Source organism: Bison bison, unplaced genomic scaffold, assembly GCF_000754665.1.
Source record: "Bison bison bison isolate TAMUID 2011002044 unplaced genomic scaffold, Bison_UMD1.0 scf7180017864158, whole genome shotgun sequence".
NCBI lineage: Eukaryota > Metazoa > Chordata > Mammalia > Artiodactyla > Bovidae > Bison > Bison bison.
Window position 1 is genome coordinate 1,407,514 of NW_011494730.1, and position 20,429 is coordinate 1,427,942.

The following is a 20,429-nucleotide window of genomic DNA, read 5'->3' on the forward strand; positions in this document are numbered from 1 at the left end:
CTGGGCGGGTCCATGGGGGCGGGATGTGGGTCGGACGGGAGCTGATCGCACTTGGAAAAGTCGGTCAACGGGTGCCCAGCGCCCGCCTTCTTTCTCTGAAGGCAGCTTGCTCCATGCACTCCAGTTATAGTGGCGGGGGCGCGCGGGGCCTCCGGGGGCGCGCATTAAAGAGACATGCTAGGGCCGCTTTCTCCCCGCTCCCCAGTGACTTGCTCAAGAGGAGGCGTGGCTTTGGCGCGACCCCCTGGAGAGGATAGAGTCGTGGTTCCAATCTGCGCTGGTCTGAGCGCCTTCTAGGCTCAAAGCTCCCAGCTACCTTGAAACAGAGGAGAATTCGAGCTTGGGACACAAGGGTCTTGGTTTGCTTTGGCTCTGCCCCATCTTTGCCTTTGGAGCAAAGCACTACCCTTCCTCGGCCTTAGCTTGCCAGTCTGTAAGATGGGTATCAGTCCTTTCTCTAACCACCTCACCCCATTATGGTTGAGGTGGGCAGTCCTGAAAGTGTAAGAGGTTTGTGAGTTGCAGACTCAAGCCCACTGGCTCCTGTGCAAACATATATCAGCGTATGAGTCTGTGTGCGTGTGTGTGTGTGTGTGTGTGTGTGTGAGTTGGGCGCCATCCCAGCCTCTCTGCATGTTTCTGGGAAAAAACCCCTCTGAGGGTGCTTACTTCACTCAGGCTTCCCCCAGCTGGTAACTCCCAATACCTAGCCCAGGTCTGAGGAAGCTGGAGACACAAACTGACTGCACAAAGAGTTGCCTGGCACTGGGATTGGGCATGAGTTTAACCTGAGTAGGGTTCAAGGTATTTCTGCAGCCTTGAGGTCCTGGGCTGATTGAGCCTGGGTGGGTCATCTCCAAAGGATGTTGCCCGAAGCTGTAACTGACACCATATGGACCGTGTGCTGTCATTCCATTTACATGCATAACATGCACAGGCTGTGTGTTTGTGTATTACCAGGACAGGCACCGGCTGGCTGTCAAGTGTGTTCCAGTCTCTGCAGTCACTTTTGCTTTACTTCAAATCCCAGCCTTTCCTTCCTGAGGAAGAGGGACAAGAATTAAAGAAAGGGAAATGAGAGGGGGCAGCAAAGGATGAGATGGTTAGATAGCATCACCGACTCCATGAACGTGAGTGTGAGCAAACTCCAGGAGATAACGAAGGGCAGGGAATCTTGGTGTGCTACAGTCCATGGGGTCACAGAGTCAGACGCGACTTAGTGACTGAACAACAAAATGAGAGAAATGGTAAGGGGAATGAGAATTAAGAAAGCAGATGGAATGTTTAAAAAAAAAAATAAGTTGGGATCTTCCCTGGCAATCCAGTGGTTAAGACTTTGTGCTTCCATGGCAGGGGGTGTGGGTTAGATCCCTGGCTGGGGAACTTAAATCCCACATGCCACGTGGCACTGCCAAAAATTAAAAAAAAAAAAATGGCAAGAAGATACTCCGCCGACTAGGGCAGAGTAGGAATGTTGTTCAGTTGCTAACTCACGTCCGACTCCCCAACCGCATGAACTGCAGCTCACCAGGTTTCCCCATCCTTCACTATCTCCTGGAATTTGCTCAAACTCATGTCCTTTGTGTGGATGATTCCATCCAACCATCTATCCTCTGTCACCCACTTCTCCCTCCTGCCCTCAATCTTTCCCAGCATCAGGGTCTTTTTCAATTAGTCGGCTCTTCACATCAGGTGGCCAAAGTATTGGAGCTTCAGCCTCAATCCTTCCAATGAGTATTCAGAGTTGATTTCCTTTAGGATTGGCTGGATCTCCTTGCTGTCCAAGGGACTCTCAAGAGTATTCTCCAGCACCGCTGTTAGAAAGCATCCATCTTCAGTGCTCAGCCTTCTTTATGATCCAACTCTCATATCTGTACATGACTACTGGAAAAACCATAGCTTTGTCTATAAGGGACCTTTGTAGGCAAAGTGATGTCTCTGCTTTTTAATATGCTGTCTAGGTTTGAATAGAAATAATCACAACTTATGACATACTGTGTCAGACTGTATGCTAAATACTTGATGAATATTGAGTTATTTAATGCTCACAACAACCCTATGAGATAGAAACCCTTATCACCCCTATTCTCAGGTGAGATAAGTGAGGTACAGAGAAGTGACATGACTTGCCCGAGGTCAAGGAGCTAGCTGAGTGGCAGAGCTGGAGCAGTCTGCCTCTAGCCTCTTTCTGTGTTCAGAATCACTGTTCTGTATTGCCTTAGATTCAGGTGCCTAGAATCTAGTTCTGACTCTGATGAACTGTGTGATTCCGAGCAAGCCCCCTTTCCTCTCTGATCTCAGTTTCTGCAACTTCAACAACAACAATATGGGAGGGAAGAGTGGACTAGATGTTTTCTTAGACCCCTTTCTAATGAAGTGGAGGATGAGAAAGTAAAGATTAAGATAGTGAGCTAGATTAGAGGAGAAAGGGAGATAGAGATTGGGAGGTGTGTGGAGGAGACCTGAGGGGTGTTTTGCAAAAGGCACGCCTCGGGTGCAGAGCTCAGGTCTGGGTCATCTCAGTCTGGGAGGCTTTAGGGGAAGGAGGAGGCTAGAAACAGCCAAAGTTTCATCACTAGGAACTTTCCAGAAGCTGAAACCACCAGCTAAGGTGATAGAGAAAGCAAAATTGGGCAGCAATTTTGCAACCTCGTGCCCAGGGCAGATAAGAAGTCAGGAGTATGTGTGTGTATATCTACATGGATGTGGGGGTCTGTGGGGAGACCCCTCTTCCCCACAGGACACTAGACATCAGGCTCCAGGACAGGTGTACGTGTGACAGCACGTGCATGCAGGTCGGTGGATGCCTTTGGGAAACGTCCAGGACCAGTGAGACTTATGATGCCTGTGCCAGCTCTGGGCATCTCCTGCTCTCCCCAGTAGGCTTAGGAAGGCCAGAATGACCAGAAAAGCTGCCTGCCCAGTGCCTTTCCTCACCCTACTTCCTTGCAGTTTAAGACAACTCCTTCTTGCTTATTTCTCCTCTTTTCTGACCCTTTCTCAATCTTCTCTTCTATCTCCCCTCTTTTCAACCACACCCTTAAGGTCACTTATTCATCCTGAGTTGTAGCTTCTACCTTTTCTTCCTAGCTACACTCTTCACTAGTGAGTTCATCCCCTTTCAAGACTTTAATGACTCCCTGCCCATCGTTATCTACCAACCTTGTTATCTCCAGTCTGTATCTCTCACTAGAAATCCAGACCCACAGGGGCCATTGCCTACTGGCTATTCCCTCCAGACAACTTGTTGCAGCTGAGACCTTCGGAACCCCAAACTGAAGTCAAACATCTCTACCACCACCACCAACTCCAACCTGCTTCTCCTCCCATGTTCTAGAGTTCTGTAAATGGTACCGCCATTCTTCAAATTAAAAAGAGCCATTCCAGGCTCTGTCCTTTGCCTCACCTCCATAAGCTACTAGAGTCGGTAGCCTTTCCCTTCTCCAGGGGATTTTCCCAACCCAGGGATCAAATCCAGGTCTCCCGCATTGCAGGCGGATTCTTTACCAGCTGAGCCACAAGGGAAGCCCCTAATCCTCATAGAGGATCATCATTTCTAATTCTTAAACATCTCTCTTCATCCTCTGTCAGCATCTTAAGCTGCCATACTCTTCCTTTTAGACAAGTTGTTCTCAAAGTGTGGTCTCTGACCCAGCATCACCTACAACTTCTGGAACTTGTTAAAAGTGTCAGTTCTTAGACCCCACCCAGACCTACTGAATTAGGAACTCTGGGCAAGGGGCCCAGCCATAAGCCTGTGAGGTGACTCAGCAGTACAATAAAGCCTGGGAACCACTGCCTGGACCATTGCAACAACCCCCTACCTCAAACTGGTCTCCTGTCTTCTTTCATTTCTCTTCTTCAACAAAAGTGACTGGACCATGTTACTTCCTGGCTGAAAACTCTCCTGGGGCTCCTCATGGCCCATCTTCAGGGAACAAAAAAACTGAAACACCGTAATTGGCATTTTAGGCTCTTTGCAGCTGCAACTAATTTTCCTTTCCTGCCTCATGAACCAGTTTACAAGAAGAAGAAAGGTGAAACAGAAAATATGTCTAGTCTGGCGCTGGGTTTGGTACACAGCAGGTGGTGAGTAAAGGCTTATTAAATAAATGATGAATGAATGAATGGGTGAGTTTATGAATTCCTCAGCCTATTCCTAAGCTCCTTTAGGAAGACTTCTAAATGAATATGTCTTCCCAGGTGGCTCAGTGGTAAAGAATCCTCCTGTCAATGCAGGACACACAAGAGACACGGGTTCGATCCCTGGGTCGGGAAGATCCCCTGGAGTAGGAAGTGGCGACACACTCAGTATTCTTACCTGGAAAATTCCATGGACCGAGGAGCCTGGCGGGCTGTAGTCTGTGGGGTCACAAAAGAGTCAGATACGACTGAGCATGCACACATGTGAACATGACTCTGGGTTACTAGACATAGAGCCCAGGTAAAGTGTGGACAAGTCACATTATGATCAGTGAGTGATTTTGCTTATGGCTTCTGAGGAGAGGGATGTTCTTCATGGTTTGCTCTTTGGAGGATCCTCAAAATTTCCTGGTTGCAGACTCTATTCCCTTTCTTGTCCAGGACCTCCTCACTTTCTGAGGCATGGAGGTGGGCATTGCCAGTTGCCCACTCTCTGCAACAATGCACACATATGGGGGCCTGGAATGTGCACAGGGTCCATATGCAGACACTCCTGGACACACAGGGCACACAACATGCACAGAGACACTTATGAGAAACACATACACGTGGGGACACAGGACATATATTTACACGTAGGTATGCATGTTCAAATAGCCCTATTGCTCTTCTCCCAGGCTCAAATCTTTCCCTCTCTTTTCAAAAAGTGAGTTTGCAGTAGGAGTTTATGTTAAGAAAGGACTCAGGCCTGCCTCCTTTATTGTTAACACAGCCACCCTCCTGCCTGCCTTTGACAGCTTTCTGCTCTTGGCCTGGTGGCATGCAGGGTAGGGGAAATCAGGCACAAGGAGATACTCAGGCTCCACCTGGTGGTCAGATCTCACAACTGCAGCTCACGTGCCCCCTTCTCCTTTGGTGCTGAATTACCAGGAGCAAACTTGGTGTTACTTGGCAGCCTAGCCCTCCTCGCATTCCAGAGTCAAGAACTCTCCGACCAACCCTCACCAAAGTACAGACTCCAGTCTGCCTTGCATTCTGAGGATTTCTGCAGTGTTTGTCTTCTCCACCAGATGAGGGAGAGTATTTTGAGAGCAGGGACCAGGGGCAGTTGTCCTTGGCTTTGGGGCGCCCTTCCCTTCTCTTTTCACCTCCCCAGATGATCTCAGTCACTTCCATCACTTTAAGGACTGCTGATCCCGACAACTCCTGAATCTGTCACTTGCCCAGGCCTCTCGCCAAGCTCCAGACTGCAGAGAGACAATTCCCCCTGGATATCAGCAGTGCAAATTCACCATTTACCAAGATGAGCTTACATTTTGCACAAACCTGTTTTTCTCCCCATGACAGTGAATGGCCCCGTTAGTCACTCATTGGCCCAGAACAGGAACCTGGGAGTCATCCTTTCTCTTCATCCCTCTTCACTTCCAGTTAATCACCAGGCCAACTAACTAACGCCGACCACCCTTACTTTCTCCACCCTCATGGCCACTGGCTTAATTCAGACTTACTAACTCCTCTCCAAGTTCTCTGCCTCAGTCGTCCCTCTTGCAGCCAAAGTCATCTTTCTACAACGCAAACAGAGTCACACTCAATCTGCTAAAAAATCTAAAGCCTCAGCATGATTCCCATCTAAGCTCCTAGACATGGCACACCAGAATTTGTAAGATCTGGCCCTTGCTCATGGGTCCAACCTCATCTTCCACCACTCTGCACCTCACACTCCCCTACTTGCAGTTCCCAAGTTCCTATTCTTCTGTTTGTGCATCTGGCAAGCTCCTTCTCCCCTCAGGTCTCGCCACAGATAGCTCCTCTGAATTTTCCTGGAGTGATTCAGCCAGGCTGAGGGGATCTCATATTCCAGCCACGCTATACAGACCCCCTCATAGAAGCAACTGCCTAAGTCTTTAGGAGTTGCCCTTTGCCTTCTCTGTTTCCCCTCTAGACTTTAAGTTGCTTGGCGGACAGGGTCTGACTTCATACTTTTCAGGGACTTCAGGGACTCCATGCCAAGGACACAACTTTGAGTACATCCAATAGATAAATCAATTTTGCTATCTATGCATAGCCAACCACAGGTGGGTACTTAGAAAATGCTCAACGAATGCTTGTAGGCTTGAGGGCTAGGGGGAGAAGGGTCTGTAGAGTGTGGACCTGGGACTGGTCTGGCTCCAGCCTTACAGCTTTGGTTCAGGCCTGGGGAGGCAGTGGGTGCTCCAGTCCAGGCCCCAGTGACGCGCTCAGATATTTCCCCTTCTCACTTGGCATACAACGGAAATGAACAGCTGGCTGCCTGAAAGTCACATTTGGCCTGCAGATGTTTTGTTGGGGTAGTGATGATTTAATTAAAATATCAACATTCAAAATCAGATTTCACATTAAAAACAGATTTTTGACTTCTCTTTAAACACTGGAGGAGGTGACAGCTAACTTGGCAGCAACCTGCTGGCCTGGAGGGGCAGCACTTCATTTGGACAAAAGAACACAAGTTTCCCCTCACCCATCCAGGCCTCACCACATCAACATGAGTTTGCCACCTGCTCTGCCATTGAAGGGTGCGGGCTGAGAAGTTGGATGGCCTGGATGGAGCCTTGGCTCTGGGACTTACAGGCTGCAACACTTTGAGCAAATCTCCCGGCACCTCAGTTTCTTCAGTATCGGGATGACACTTGCTTCATTGGATTCTTGGGGGGACTGAATGAGAGGGCACTTGTGAACTGTGATTAGCAGGGCATGTGTGTCGTGAGCTGCTGGGGCCCGGAGGGAAGAAGGTGCAGGACAGACCACACAGGAGCCGTTTTGTCACCAATGAACATTTATTGAGTGTCCACATTGCACAGCTTTGAACTTGGTGATCACAGAACGCACTGGGGGAGGGAAGAGGGAAGCAAGGGGTCAGGCTGGGGTGGGGGTCCCCTGGGTTTGTAAGAAAGGTAGTCCCTGCTGGAGCCGCCAGTCGCGTCTCTCGGCAGAGAGCAATCATCAGCGGGGGTGGGAGTGGAAGCCAGGCACCACGATGGCGATGGGGTGCAGTCACTAGGGGAACATGCGGATTCTGGGAAAGCATCCTTCCGGCTCCTGGCTCCAGCCAGGCCAGATGGCACCAAGGGGACAGGGATCAGGTGCTCGGGAGTCCAAGCAGGGATAAGGACAGGCAAAATAAATAACTCCCCAGCCCCCACTGTCACTCTGCTGCAACACGACACAAAAGCTTAGAGACCAGGGCTCAAGGGCTCCTGGGTCCCCTCAAGGAAGCTCACGTGGAAGGAGGTTTCCTGACCCCCCCACCAGGCCTGTCTGCCCCAGGTTCCCCCGGAAGGTTGGGGCAGTTCAGACCCTGGATCACTGAAGTTGACAGGAAGAACTGCAATGTCAACGGCCTGAGCCTGCTCTCTGCCCAAGGGGGCCAAGGGCAAGAACCAAAAGGCCAATTTAAAGGACGTGGACCTGGGAGGCCAGAGGGGCACCATGGTCTTGGGGAGCCCACGCCCTGGCCGGCAGGGCGCATGGGCCGAGGCAGCCGGCTCCTGCCAGCCCTGTCCCATTTGGGGGCCTCTCTCCTACGAGGGAGCGAGACATTCTGGCAAAATGACACCTAGTGCCCCCCCTCTCTTGGGGCTGCTCCCACCTCCCCCGACCTGGCGGGGACAGCCACACTGATTTCCAAGTCAATCCCTGCCCCAGAGTGGGCCCAGGGGGGGTGACGCAGTTCCTTACACTTGAAGAGTGGGCGCCATGCCCTCACCCCTCAGAAAAGCCAGAAAGCTGGGGTGTTTGGGGGGGAAGTTTGGGGAGGGGGGTCTAACTGGGGGGCTTCAGGGGAGATGCCTCCTCCCTCCTCCCTCGCTGCCCACCCCCAGGTCTGTCCCCAGTGGATGCCCCCTCAGGGCTCGGCCAGGCACTGCTCCAGGGCAGCCATGCGGTAGTGGCTGGCAGTCTCCTCCCCGGCCTGCAGCCTCATGGCCTCCCGGCACAGCCGGTTGGCCCTTGCCAGCTCAACCAGGACGCCCTGATAGGCAGCCACCATCTCAGGCTTGACAGAGTTGGGGCTGACGCTGCCCAGCAGCTGCAGCAGCTCCTGGGGCCAGCGGGAGCGCAGGGCGGCAGGGGCCAGCCAGGGAAGCAGGGGCACGCAGCCCGTGAAGGCCTGCATGCCCAGGAACCAGAGCTCCTGCAGATCCGCCCAGACGCCCTCGTAGTCGGGGGACAGGGCCAGCACTGCCTGCTCTGAGCCGGGCGTGGCCCGGGCCACGTGGGATTGCGACAGGAAGAGGATGGCAGCTGCGAAGAAACCTCGGGATGCGGGCGTCCCCTGCAGAGCTGGAAGGCAAGCAGGGAGAGGGGCATGAACCAGAGGGGCTGGCGGCCTCACCGGATCCCCCCTGCCCTTCCCCCCGTCCTGGTGGGACCTCAGGTAATTCACTTTCTGGGTCTGGTTTCTTCCCACGAGTAAAATGGGGCCAGTGGTGCTAATCTTAGAACCCTTGTCATGAGAATGAAATGTAATAATCTTGGCACTCTACCTCGTGGTCGGACCCTGCTACAGTCTGAGTGGTGATGGGAGCTTCTGCTGGGCCCAGCCCTTCAGCAATGAGGGGGGTGTGGCAATTTGATTCTTAGGCCAGAAGAAGGTGCCAGAGGGGACCATGGGCTTGGCTCACTGGCCTGCAGGGCTACTATGCCCCTTGCACTGCAGACGCTCTCCCGAGGCTGTCGGGCTAACCAGCACTGGGGGCTCTACTCAGGGGCTGTGGAGACGCAGCCTGGATCTGAGGGAGCTCAGGGCGAGAGGGTCAGGTAGGGTGGGGTGGGGCTCCTGATCCACTGGGACATGCCCCTCTTCCAGCTGCCAGGCACCCTACTGGGATCCCCCCGCACAGGGAACAGAGGCTGCTGAGGATACGGGCTCATTACACTCTGTTCCCAGGCATCTGTGCAGCTCCTCCAACCTGACAGATGGGGTACAGGGAACAGGCGGGGACAGAGGGACCCAAGCAGACACCCACGGCCAAAGTGGGAGACACAGAGGGCTGGTAGGGGGCTGGAGCGGATGCCCCCCCAACCTGCACACAGCCAGAGTGAGGCGCAGGCGGGGAGGGAGGGACGTGCTGAAAGAGCACTGAAGCCTGTCATGAGGGAGGTGAAGCGCTGAGCAGAGAAAAACCTCAATGGAGAGAAGTCGTGTTTCTGACTCAGGGCCTGGGTGGGGGCGGCTCCACCTTGAAAACACAGAATTCAGATTCCTCGGGCTGCTGGGGGTTCCAGGTGCTTATGCCTGTGCCTGAGAGCTGGCCTGTACTTACACCCACCAGGCCTTGCCTTCAAAGTCTATAGAAGGAAGAAGATGTTATTATCATTCGGGGAAGAAGGGTGGGGCGGGGCGGGGGATGGAGGTGCACTTCAGAGATTGATTGGAAAATTCTGTAAAACCATTTTCAGAAAAATGATGACTTGTGCCCAGAACACAGCCTGGTCTTCTGCGTCCACCCAGGCCTTCCATCTGTTCGGACTGGGTCCCCAGGGGCTTACCTGGAGAGGTGCTCAGGAGCCGGGCCATGAGGAGGCCCAGGGTAGCCACGTTGGCAGCCAGAAGCAGCCTCCCCTGCTGCTGAACCAGTGAAGGCAGCGACGCCATCAGGGTGTGCATCAGAGAAGTGAAGCAGGCATCCCGCCTGGGGAGAAAGGGAGCAAAGACGGGAGGCAGGGGATGAGTGGACCCAGACCAAGCCCTGGGGCAACCTGGGCTCCCAGTTTCACCAGGCCAGGGTTTGGCAAGGAATTAGGCAGCATGGTGAACAGTTAACCGTGGGCCCCCTTCTGCAGCATCTGGGGAGCACAGACTGGGTTATGGCCGGAGCAGGTAGACATACACGCCCAGGGGGAGTTCCACACATGCCAGATCCCAGTGCGGGGTGGCTCTCTCTATTCCAAGGCCCTTTGGTTCTAACGTTAACAGGAACCCATGGGCCCAGGGAAGCAGAGGAAGAGACCAAGACTGCAGCAAGTCTGAGCAGGGTCCCTGCTTCCTCCAACCTCCTCCCCAGCCTCACTTGATCAGCCCTGGTGCAGTGACCACGAGGTTGAGGAAAATGTGACAGCAGGTCTGCAGGCCGATCTCCACGCTGTCAGGCAGCACTGAGGTGTCGTGGCCGGGGGAGGTGAGTTCCCACTGTTGCAGGAAGTACTTGCACAGAAGGGAGGGGGCCCCCTCCTTGATCAGGATCTCCCGGGGCCCATCCTCGACGGTCAGGTGGCACCAGCCGGGCAAGAGGAGCCTGGAGGGACAGAAATGTGAGGGGTGAGATGAAGGCACCAGGATTCCCTTCGGGGGGGGCACCCCATCAAAGAGGAACAGAAGTTGGGGAGAAGGAGAACATGTCCTTGTAGGCACTGTAGAAAGAACACAGACTTCGGAGTTGCACAGGCCTGGGCTCAAACCTGGGCTGTGAGTGTGGGCACGTGACCTTAACCTCTAGGAGTCTGCTTCCTCACCCTGAAGACGTGGATGAGACTCCTGTCCTGGGGTGCTGGGAGGACCGAGTTTTGGTAAAGGGTGAAATAAAATGCCTGGCAGGCAGCGGGTGCTTAATAAGCTGGAGTTCTCTCTCTACAGAACAATCTGGGCTTGGCAAGTGAGACTTAGGAAGCCCAGGTGTTCTGTGGGAACAATCCCCCTCTACTCCCCCAAAAGAAAGAATACCAAACCCATGCCCCAGTCAGGAAGCCCAGCACAGCCGAGTTTGGGGAGAGAGGAGGTGTCCCTGTCACAACCCTTCCTTTAGAACATTCTGGCTCAACAGACCGTAAGCACAAACTCACCGGAGCGCGTCCCCGGGCCAGGTGGGCCCAGGGGTGGTAGGGGAGATGGCCAGGGTGGCCACCTGCTGGGAAAGGTCGTTGGCTTCCTCGGCCTCCTCGTAGAGGGTCTTGGCATAGCGGACGAGGAAGGGCAGCAGCTGGCAGACCTCCTTGCGCAGGGACGAGGTCTCCTCGGCCAGCCAGGCACCCAGGATCCGCACGGAGGCAAACACAAAGGGCTCCTTCTGCTTCTCTGGCCCTACCTGTTACCAGAGGAGCCCTGAGATGGAGCAGAACCAGAGACCCTCCCCTGCCCGGCCAGCACGCTGGCCGGCCTGGAATAACACAACTAGGAAATTCTGGCCTGCAAGCTCTGCAAAGGCCAGCCCTTCAGGCCCAGAACCCAGCACATGGCTGGGACATGCTCACTCAACAGGGGCCTGGCGCAGAGCAGGCCCCCCGTGCAGGCCTGCTGAGCCAACTGGACTCCAGAGGACACGGCCCTGCACTCGCTGGCACTCAACCTCTAAAGCACCTCAAGGCAAGGACACCCACAGGTCCACGGCTAGATAAACATTCCCTCTCGGTCAACACCCAGCTCTGACCAGGGGTGATCGCACATACCTCGTGGAGGTGGGAGGTATGGGGGGGGAGGCCAGGCCCCGGCTACTGAGGAAACATCCCTACTGGTGGCAGTGGTGCGAGTGGTGGGAGAGAAGCCCCGCTTTGGGCTAAGTCAGAAAGAATGAGACCATGAGAGAGCTTGGCGTGGTAGGTGGGAGGTCAGGGGGCTGAGTTCAGTGGCTGGAACAGGCTACTAGAGACCAGAGTTCTGAGTGAAGCCCCATGGGACAGGAGAGCTGGACTCTCGGACAGGAGCGGGGAGGGGTGTTGGGGGAGGTGATCAAATGGGAGTTGGGCAGGGAGGTCAGGAACCGGCAGCCTGGCTCCTGTTTGTATGTGTACGTGTGTAAGACAACGCTGCAGCCTGAGCAGGACAGGCTGCTTCACTAGAGTGTGTGTGGATCGGGGGGAGGGTTGTGAGTGGGAGGCTTCTGTGTTGTGTGTGCGTGTGTGTACTGTGATGTGAGTGCACATATGGTGTGTGGTGTGGTGCTTGTGTGGAGGCTCAGGGAGGGAAGGAGGGAGGAGGGAGAGGGAGGCTCGCCATACACTACTCCCTGGAGTGCTGCAGGATCAGCTGTACACCCAGGGCCGAGGTTTCACTTCGCTCTCTCCCTTGCTCTGGCTCCCCGCCTGCACCAAGCCCCCTCCCCCTCCCATGCCCTCCCCCGCCCCGCCCTGACCTGCTGCAGGTAGTGGATGACAGCCCCGATGGCCTCCTTCATGATGCTCACAAGCTGCACCTTCTGAGGCTCCTTAAGCAGCGACTGCTCACAGCGGGTGCATTCCTGGATGCCCAGCTCCATGAGGGCGTAGCAGGCGGTCACCACATCCTCTTTCACCTCTGTGCCCGTCTCTTCCAGTGCCAGCCGCACCTCCACGCATGCCAGGTTCACCAGCAGGGCCAGGAACTTGCTCCCGGAGTTGCCCGCTGGGATCCAGTCGGAGCCGCAGGCGTGTGCCAGGCGGGCGGCCAGCTTCAGTGCAGGGTTGCGCTGCCAGGAGCTCAGCTTGCTGCCCAGGATGCGTGCCAGCCCAGCCTGCAGATCCCGGAGGCACTCAGAGGGCACGGTTGTTGGGGGCAGAAAGAGGGGCAGCAGCTGGCAGAGCTCAAACTTGCTGGCATCCTCGGCTTTCTGGAAATCTTCGCTGAGGCCCCGCAAAACAGCCAGCAGGTCGGGCTCCGCCTCCTTCCAGCACTGTGTCTCAGCAGCAGCCAGCAGCCCCACCAGGAGTGCCAGGGCCTGGTCAAAGCCGTAGCCGTGCCCTAGGTACGCCTGACACAGGGCAGACACGGTGCCTCCAGCAATGAGGTGTCGGGGCCCACGGGGGGTGCCTGCCACGGCTGTCAGGCACTGGTAGGTGTCATCGACCATGGAACGGCGGGCAGCATCGTCAGGGTCCCCCCGGGCTGTGAGGAAGGTGCTAAGGATGGGGATCTTGTTCAGGACCTGGGGATGGGCGGCTAGTTCAGGGTCACTGCAGAAGCAGGCCAGCAGGGCCACGCCCAGGGCCCGGAGAACGTGGTCGGGGCAGCCATCCGGCGCCTCCTTGGTGGTCAGGAGTCGATTGGGGAAGGTGAAACCGACGGCATCAAAGATCCGCCGCCGAGTTTTGGCATCGATGTCACCTGCTTTGACTGCCTTGGTCACCTGAGGGAAGTATGTGTGATCAGCAGGATGGAAGGAAGGGCTGGCAAAGACTCTGCCCTGCACTCTGGGGGTGGACCATCAGCAGGACTAGGTTATGTAACAGGACTCACTCTGGGGTCAGGAAGCCTCCCAGAGATCACCTTATCCAGATCCTTGCTTCTCCCCTGAGGCAGACAAGTGTGGCCTCTGGGATCCCTCCTCTAGGAACCCTGCAGAAGGAAGGTCCAGTCCTCCTCAACTGTTCTTTCTGTCATGTCGTGACCCCGTTAGCTGGAAAGTTCTTGATGTCTGAGCTAGAGGCCCAACATCTGAGTTGCAAGAGGTTGGAACTCAAGTGTTTAAAATTCTCCAAGGACTTGGGGTCCCTCTCTAATCACTCCCTCGAGAAGTCTCTCATCCATTCCCGCCACCTTCTCAGAGGAAATGGCTCCTGTGTCTCGCCGCTCTGCCTGTCAAAACATTTCCCCTTACATTTCACCTAAACACCTCCTCTGCTGCAGTGTGAGCCCTTGACTCCCGAGCCGTCTCCCTGTTGCCATGGCAAACAAGCAGGCTGTACTCCCTCCTCCCTTCACCCCCCCACACACCAGCCCCCCCTTCCCAGCACTGCAGCTCCTGTTCTGCTGTCCCCAGCCTGGGTTCTTCCAATAGGGCTGAGCCCCAAACCAGCTCCTTCATCCTCAACCTACATACCCATTCTGGCCATCCCCAGGGACCCTTTCCCAGTCACTTTCAGTCCTGCGACTCTCCACCTCCAGAACATGCATCCCCAGCCATCAAGTATTCTGCACTAGTTACTACCTGCTGCTATTACCCTATGAGTCAGCTCCCATATGCTCTGGGACGCCCCAAAGAGCAGACCCAGGCAGCCTCCTCCAAGGCTTCTAAGAGCCACAAGCTTTATTCACCCTTATTTCCCCCTTTGCTCCCATATGCAGCGGGAGCAAAAATGAGTCCACAGGTAAGGTGCCTTGGACCTTCTTTGGTGCCTCCAGGTTTACCAGCGGCACCTATATATCCCTGGGGACTTGTTGACCCCATTCCTAGAGGGCCCAACCACCCAGCCCTTCCCACCTCCCAGCTGTCAGTCAGTTCCTTACTAGCAGCAGGGCTGCAAACTGCTCGCTGTCATTCTTGGCCTCACGGAGGGCTCCCAGGTAGCGCTCCAGGGTGGGGTTTCGGCTTTCTGCCTGGTTCAGAGCTGGCTCGCAATCCGAGGCCATGATGCCCGCCTTGCCCAACTGTGAACACAAGAGGGACTGAGCATCCCTCTGCAGAGGAGGGGTGGGGGTGGGAGTGGAGGAGGGAGGGAGGGATTAGCACAGAGGGAGGAGGATCAGGAGGGATGGACTCCTCAGGACTGACCTCCCGTGGGGGAGCCCCTTTAAGGGGCTGGACCCTCAAGTCCTTAGGGATGAGGAAGGGACCCTGGTCCAAGGTCACCTCCAAAAAGTGGGAGAGAAGGACCACGCATCCTGCTGCTCAGTTGGACAGCTCTCCTCAACAGTCTCCTGGGGGCGGGAAAGGGCTGGCCCCACTGCTCCGCTGCCCCTGGCACCAAAGGCCAGGTTTTGCTTCCCTCCACCAGGCGTACAAGGAGTGGTGAGGACGGACAGGGAGGAATGGAAACGTACATGGTGAAGTTCGATTATCCGGACTCAGGCTGACATGAGGGAAAAGGGCATGCTAGGTTTCCTTTCCCCTCCCTTCTTTAGAAGACACAGGACACAAGCTTCAGTAGAAGTGAGGGCGCAGGGCGCTGACCCAGGGAAGGCTCAGAGGCCCCTCTGGGGACGCCACCCCTACAGCCAGGGCTCTTAGTCGCCCCCGCAGGCTCTGTGCCTCCTCTCCTTTCCCTCCCTCGGGCAGAAGCTGCAGCAGCAGAAGCAGCAGCAGCAGCAGCAGCAGCAGCAGAATTAATCAATTGCGCTCCCTCTCCTCCCCCTCCCCATCCGGCTACCAGCCTGTGGATGCCTGCAGGGGCTGGAGAAGCAAGAAGGGGTCCCGGGTAGCTCCCAGGACAACGGATAATCCAAAAGCCGGATAATCGAAGCGGGGCCGCTGAGATGGGGAGATGAGAAGGGGAGGAGGGTTTCTGGCGGTCACCACCTGTCCCGCCGCAGCCAGGTCACAACACGACATTGATGAAGTCACGACAGGGCGGCGATGAGATCACACTTCACGATGGCGCGGTGATGTCACGGAGAGATCACGGCAATACCACGACATGGGACAGCCCCCAAAGATGACAGGGCAAATTTTTTTTTTAAAAAAGATATAGCTATATGTTGAGAAGGGCTGTGACAAAATGGAGTCTCGACAGGGCACGGTGATGTCGCGATAGGGTCCCCGGGGTGTGTCGGCATCGATCCGCGCCGGTTCGGAGCGGCCCCGGCTGGGATGGAGGGGAGGGCCTGAAGGGGGCTGAGCTCACCAGGCTGCGGCCCCGAGCGGCGAAGTCTTCTCCGAGCGCGATGCTCCGGGAGCCTGGGGCCGCTGCTCACGCCGCGTAGCCCACTCCAGGCTCCGGGCTGCTGCAGCTCCACCCCCACCCCCGCAGCGCTCTCGACCAATCTGCGGCGGCCTCACTCCGGGCTCCAGCCAATGGCACGGCTGGGCGCTAAGCCGTAGGGGGTGCTGCCGCTGCCGCCATCTTGCTTGTGGGTATTGCCCGAGTCTGCGGCCTGGGGCTCGCGCAGGGCGGGCGAAGGTGCAGACCGCTTCTGGAGAGCGGGAGGCGACAGCCTGGGGACCCAGGTTCCTTCGCTCGTGCGTAGTTCTGCCCTCCAGCACTGCCCCTCCTCCCACGCGGGCTCGCGGCTAGAATTGAGCTTCCGGGGGGGCCAGGAGGGCTTGTTTAGCATGGAGAGTGTGTTTCCGGGTTGAGACCGGCAGGTGGGAGGGGGCGGCGTTTCCGGCCGTCGTCGCGGTCCAGGGCAGCTGAGGCGAGAGCGAGCTGTCCGAGTGGGGAGCCCGCATTCGCTTCTTCCTTTTCCTCCTCCTCCGGGTGAGGGGAGCGGAGGTTGGGGCCTCGACCCCATGGACCGGGAGGAGGCGGAGGCCGCCGAGAGCCGGGGCCCCGCTGTGTGGCCCTGAGCCCCGGTAGGTGGCCGGGGGCGGCTGGCTGCCGGGCCGAGGACCACGAGCCCATGGGAGGGGCGAGCGGGACGGGCTATTTCTGGGGGTGCGCTGGCCGGGTGTTGGGACCCGGAGGTGGCGCTCCTGGCCCGGCTAGGTCATCCAGCTGCTTCTGGCTTTGCAGGTGCCGAGCTGGAGTCCCAGGCTGAGCCCATTTTTGGGGGGGCCCGAGCCTGGTCCTGCTGTTCCCTCCATCCCCTGACAGACAGACACACCGACCGGCCCCGAGACGCTGCTGGTCTCCTTCCTTCCTCGCCCCTAGTTACTGTCTCTGGTGTGTGTTCTCCCCACCAAGACAGCACGTTGATGCTGAATAGCGGGGGCGGGGCTGAGCACTACTTGCACCTTATGTTGCGAAACCTGCCTTATTCAGGACACTGATAATTATGCCCCCCCAGAGGGGTCCTGTAGTGGTTGCAGTGAGTACAAAGGTGAAATGAAGGAAGTCGAGAGAAAAGACCGCGGGCGAGATTCCAGGAAAGCTTTGCTTCCGTTCACCTCACAGTGCTTGTGCCCAATTGACAACAGATGCAATTAGTGAAGAGTATTAACTGACTCTTCTTGTGCTTTCTGGTCTGATTAACAGACTGGAAGCTAGGGAACGAGTTGGAAGGACGACCTCCCAGAACAATCTGTTCATTTTTCCAGCTATTTGGGAAACAATGTCTGCAAATATAAGCAAAGCTATTCATGGCAGTCTGTTCTGTAACTTTCCCAAATATCCGAGACTTTTTTTTTTAAGAGCTTTATTCTTGATTACTCATACTAGCTGAATAGGCTGTTTCAGACGTGCTCTGTCGTTGTTCAAACATCTTATCGCTGGGTACATAAATGGAGTTCCACGTATGTAGCTGACAGACTGAACTATGATACATCCCCCATCAACCTGAAGTATTAAGTAAACATTACCCCCTGCTCTGTCTGAACAGCTGCTGCAACAGAGAGTGCTTTTATTTCGGGTGTACTTGTAACGCCCTAAATGCCAGAACTCTTGCTTGCTTTTCTAGATTTTCATTTGTCAAGTATTGTGGGGGTGTGTGTTCTCTCCCTGGGCTGTTTCCCTTTGATTCTGTAACAAGCCATTTAGATCTTGGTGTTGTGTTGTTGTTCCTGCCTCTGGTCAGCAGGCTTTGACTGGACCCTAGCAGTGATTTGTGCCCTTAAGCAATTGTAGGTTTCAGAGGGAAGACTGATTGGGAGTTCACAAGAAAATAACCGCCTCTGTCTCCTGCACTGTTTGGGAGACCTTGCCCTTCTAATCAGCTTGCCAATCTGGTGGTGTTTATTATTCCCATTTTCAAAACCTATTCATTTCTTTTATGCTTCTATCGCCCACCTGCCACGCTATTGATGACAGGTGTTGAGTCACCTTGAATTTAAAATCCTTTTGTGGTAGGCAGTTATGTGTTGGGTAAGATTGATACGCACGCACTCACATGCACATTCACTCTTTCCGTCTTGGGAGGCTAAGTTGCTGGATATACTTTCTAACTTAGGCTCCACTTCATAATCCCTTGAGCATGTGTCTGGCCTGCACACCTTTCTGTCCCCTGCTCCCTAACATACAATGACAACCACTAGAAATAGGAATGGGTGGAAGTGAATGAGAAAGAGGAAGACCTTCAGATGCTTAAGGCTCAGTGAAAACTTTTTCTTGGGTGGGCTGTACCTTAGTTTTGCAGTTCTCTGTGTGTGTTTGTTTCCTGATATTGATATCCAACCCAGACAGTGCTGGGCTAGGGTTGGGGGTTGTCAGTCTGTGCCATTTTCTAGATGTGGATGACAGGTGCGTATTTAGTACAGAAGATTTTTGAATTGCTTCTTCAGAACTCAGTCAACCCTCATAATGCTGCCAACATTTATATAATAATTTATACAATATAGGGAAGTTGTGTAAGAAGAAACTGATAGAAAGTCATTTTTTTCTTCTAAAAGGGACCTGTCATTCAACCCGTAGATTCTGGATGCCTAGTACAAAATAGGGGTTGTGTAAATACTTGTTGAGTGGATATATGAATATAAGTCAGGAATTGCTAATGATTCTAAGGATCCTGGAGGTGACATCAAAGTATAAACTGGATAGATTTTAAAGATAAGAGTGGTGGGGACAATAGCAAACTGGAGAATGCATGCCCTACCTAATGACAATCATATTAAAGCTTTATAAAAACATAGCTAGAAAAACCTTCAGATCAGTTTACCTGTGGTGCTCCAAACTCTTCTTTTCATAGATTAAAAAAAAACAGTATTTGGATAAAGTCACAGAGCTGTTAGCAGAGCTAGAACTGAAACTCAGATCTTTTTTTTCAGTCGGGTGCACTTTCCACTCTTCCACATAGATGATTAACTGTTAGATTAGAAAATAATGGAATATAAAGTGTTTCAGCTTTACAGTGGATTCATTTCGTATCCCTTGCTATGTTTTTATCCTGATAATTATAGGCTATGTCAAAGCTCAGGTTTGAGATTTATAGACAGGTATGAACAGTGAAAGACAAACTTGAAATTTCTCTTCTCCCTGATCTGTCACACTGTCTAGCACTCTGCATTTCGAGGAATCAATTATTAATTACTTGGCATATAATTTCTTCTTTTTCTGTCTTTCTAGTGGACTGGTTCTGCCTGTCTGGAAGGCCATGGAGAAGCTGGGAATCAAGCCAAGCCGTGCTTCTTGGCTTTTATCAAGATTTTGTTGGCAGACGTCTGTGAAGCAGTTGAAAAGCTTGTACCTGTTTTATTTTTGCTTCTGCTTCAGTGCTCTGTGGTTGCCAACAGGTACCATTTTCTTTAATATTTAAGATTTTTTAAAAAGGGTATTTTGTGTGAGTCTGTCAGTTCATTTTAAAGACTAGTAAGAGCCAGAAGAGGTAATTGATAGAAATGGTCACCCTTTTGGTGAACACTTAGTTTGTTGTGTTTATTTGTTTGTCTGTTTTGTTTTAGACCAAAATTTAAATTGGGTTCTTTCTCTTTTTTCCATTTTTTGAAAAAAAATTTTTTTTTGGCTTGCTGCCACATGGCATTCGGGATTCTTCGTCCCCCACCAGGGATGGGACCTGCGCCACCTGCAGTGGAAGTGCACAGTCTTAACCCCTGGGCTCCTTCTCAGAAAAGAGAACTGGCATGATCATTTTGAGATTTCATGAAGATGTAATGAAAAGATAAAGGTTTCAAAGTTAGACCTGGGTCCAAAAGCTGGATGTTTCTTTCCACTTAATAACTACAAAACCTTGAGCAAGTTACCTGTTGTCCGTAAGGAAGAATAAGACCTACCTCACAACTTGATTTAAAAGATAAAGTAATTAAAGCATGTAGTACAGTGCTATGAACATAAGTGATACTTTGCTTTCTTTCCTTTCCTGACGGAATCTACCCTGTGTACTTTAGAAGGAGAATGTACCTTTTTCCATAGAAAGGGTTTATACTGATAGATTTTTAAAGTGTGGTTTCCTTCTAGAGATTATTTCCCCAGTCTTTTACCTCTTGCCAGGATAAAATGCCAAAAAGGCTAAATTTCAAAAAGTAGCCCTTTTGTTTCTGTCTTTTTTCCTTTGGTTCTTTGTTGATATTGTTCCTTTTAGAGTATGGAAGTGAGAATGACTTCTGCGTATGCTGCTGTTCTGGGCAATGACCGAAAGACTTCTGTTATAGAAACCACTGTCTGGTTCTATAATCAGTCTTTTGATCCTATAATTACCAAGATTACTATTGCTTTCCAAAAGGAGTTGGTGGCCATGATCTTGAGAACCAAATAATTACTGTATTTAGCAATTTCAGTGACATCAACTTTGGGGTTTTTGTTGTCTTGCAGTGATGGTTGATGATTGCATAATTATAGCAGTGGAAATTGCATTTGACAGAAAGCTGACCTAAATACTTTTTACCCAGATGATGCTTTGCTGGGACAGCTAGCTATTTCAGGTCAACATTTTATGTAAGATTATTCAGATTAAATAAGTACCTGATTTAGCATCATCAGAGTAGGAAAATCACATTTTTTGAAGTGTACCTACTGCATACCAGACCCCAGGTTATAGACACTATGTATTTAATTTAATCTCTATGATAACCCTAAAA

At 53.2% G+C, this 20,429-nt stretch overlaps 2 protein-coding genes across 6 annotated transcripts in view; one reads left to right on the forward strand and one right to left on the reverse strand.

Moving 5' to 3' along the window:
• Positions 1-6,937: 6,937 nt before the first annotated feature.
• NCDN (neurochondrin) lies at positions 6,938-15,737 on the reverse strand. 4 transcript variants are annotated; one of them, XM_010841188.1, is made up of 8 exons: positions 15,649-15,734; positions 15,324-15,391; positions 14,315-14,455; positions 12,246-13,214; positions 10,960-11,201; positions 10,191-10,415; positions 9,670-9,812; positions 6,938-8,460 (listed from the first exon to the last, which is right to left on the reverse strand). In XM_010841188.1, exons 2-8 carry the CDS (start codon positions 15,354-15,356, stop codon positions 8,024-8,026), a joined length of 2,190 nt encoding a protein of 729 aa, XP_010839490.1. In that variant the 5' UTR covers positions 15,357-15,391; positions 15,649-15,734; the 3' UTR covers positions 6,938-8,023. The 4 variants fall into 4 exon arrangements, with proteins under 4 accessions (XP_010839490.1, XP_010839491.1, XP_010839489.1 ...); XM_010841189.1 differs by lacking the exon at positions 15,324-15,391 and having other exon boundaries at positions 15,649-15,737; XM_010841187.1 differs by lacking the exon at positions 15,649-15,734 and having other exon boundaries at positions 15,324-15,411.
• Positions 15,738-15,856: 119 nt separating this feature from the next.
• Positions 15,857-20,429, forward strand: part of KIAA0319L (KIAA0319-like ortholog) — a 97,511-nt gene continuing 92,938 nt past the window's right edge. Inside the window, exons 1-2 of one of the 2 annotated variants that reach the window (XM_010841184.1) lie at positions 15,857-16,316; positions 18,961-19,127. In XM_010841184.1, the coding sequence (XP_010839486.1) occupies positions 18,989-19,127 (139 nt within the window). In that variant the 5' untranslated portion in view covers positions 15,857-16,316; positions 18,961-18,988. The remainder of the gene's footprint in view (positions 16,317-18,960; positions 19,128-20,429) is intronic. The other variant, XM_010841185.1, reaches the window with a different exon arrangement.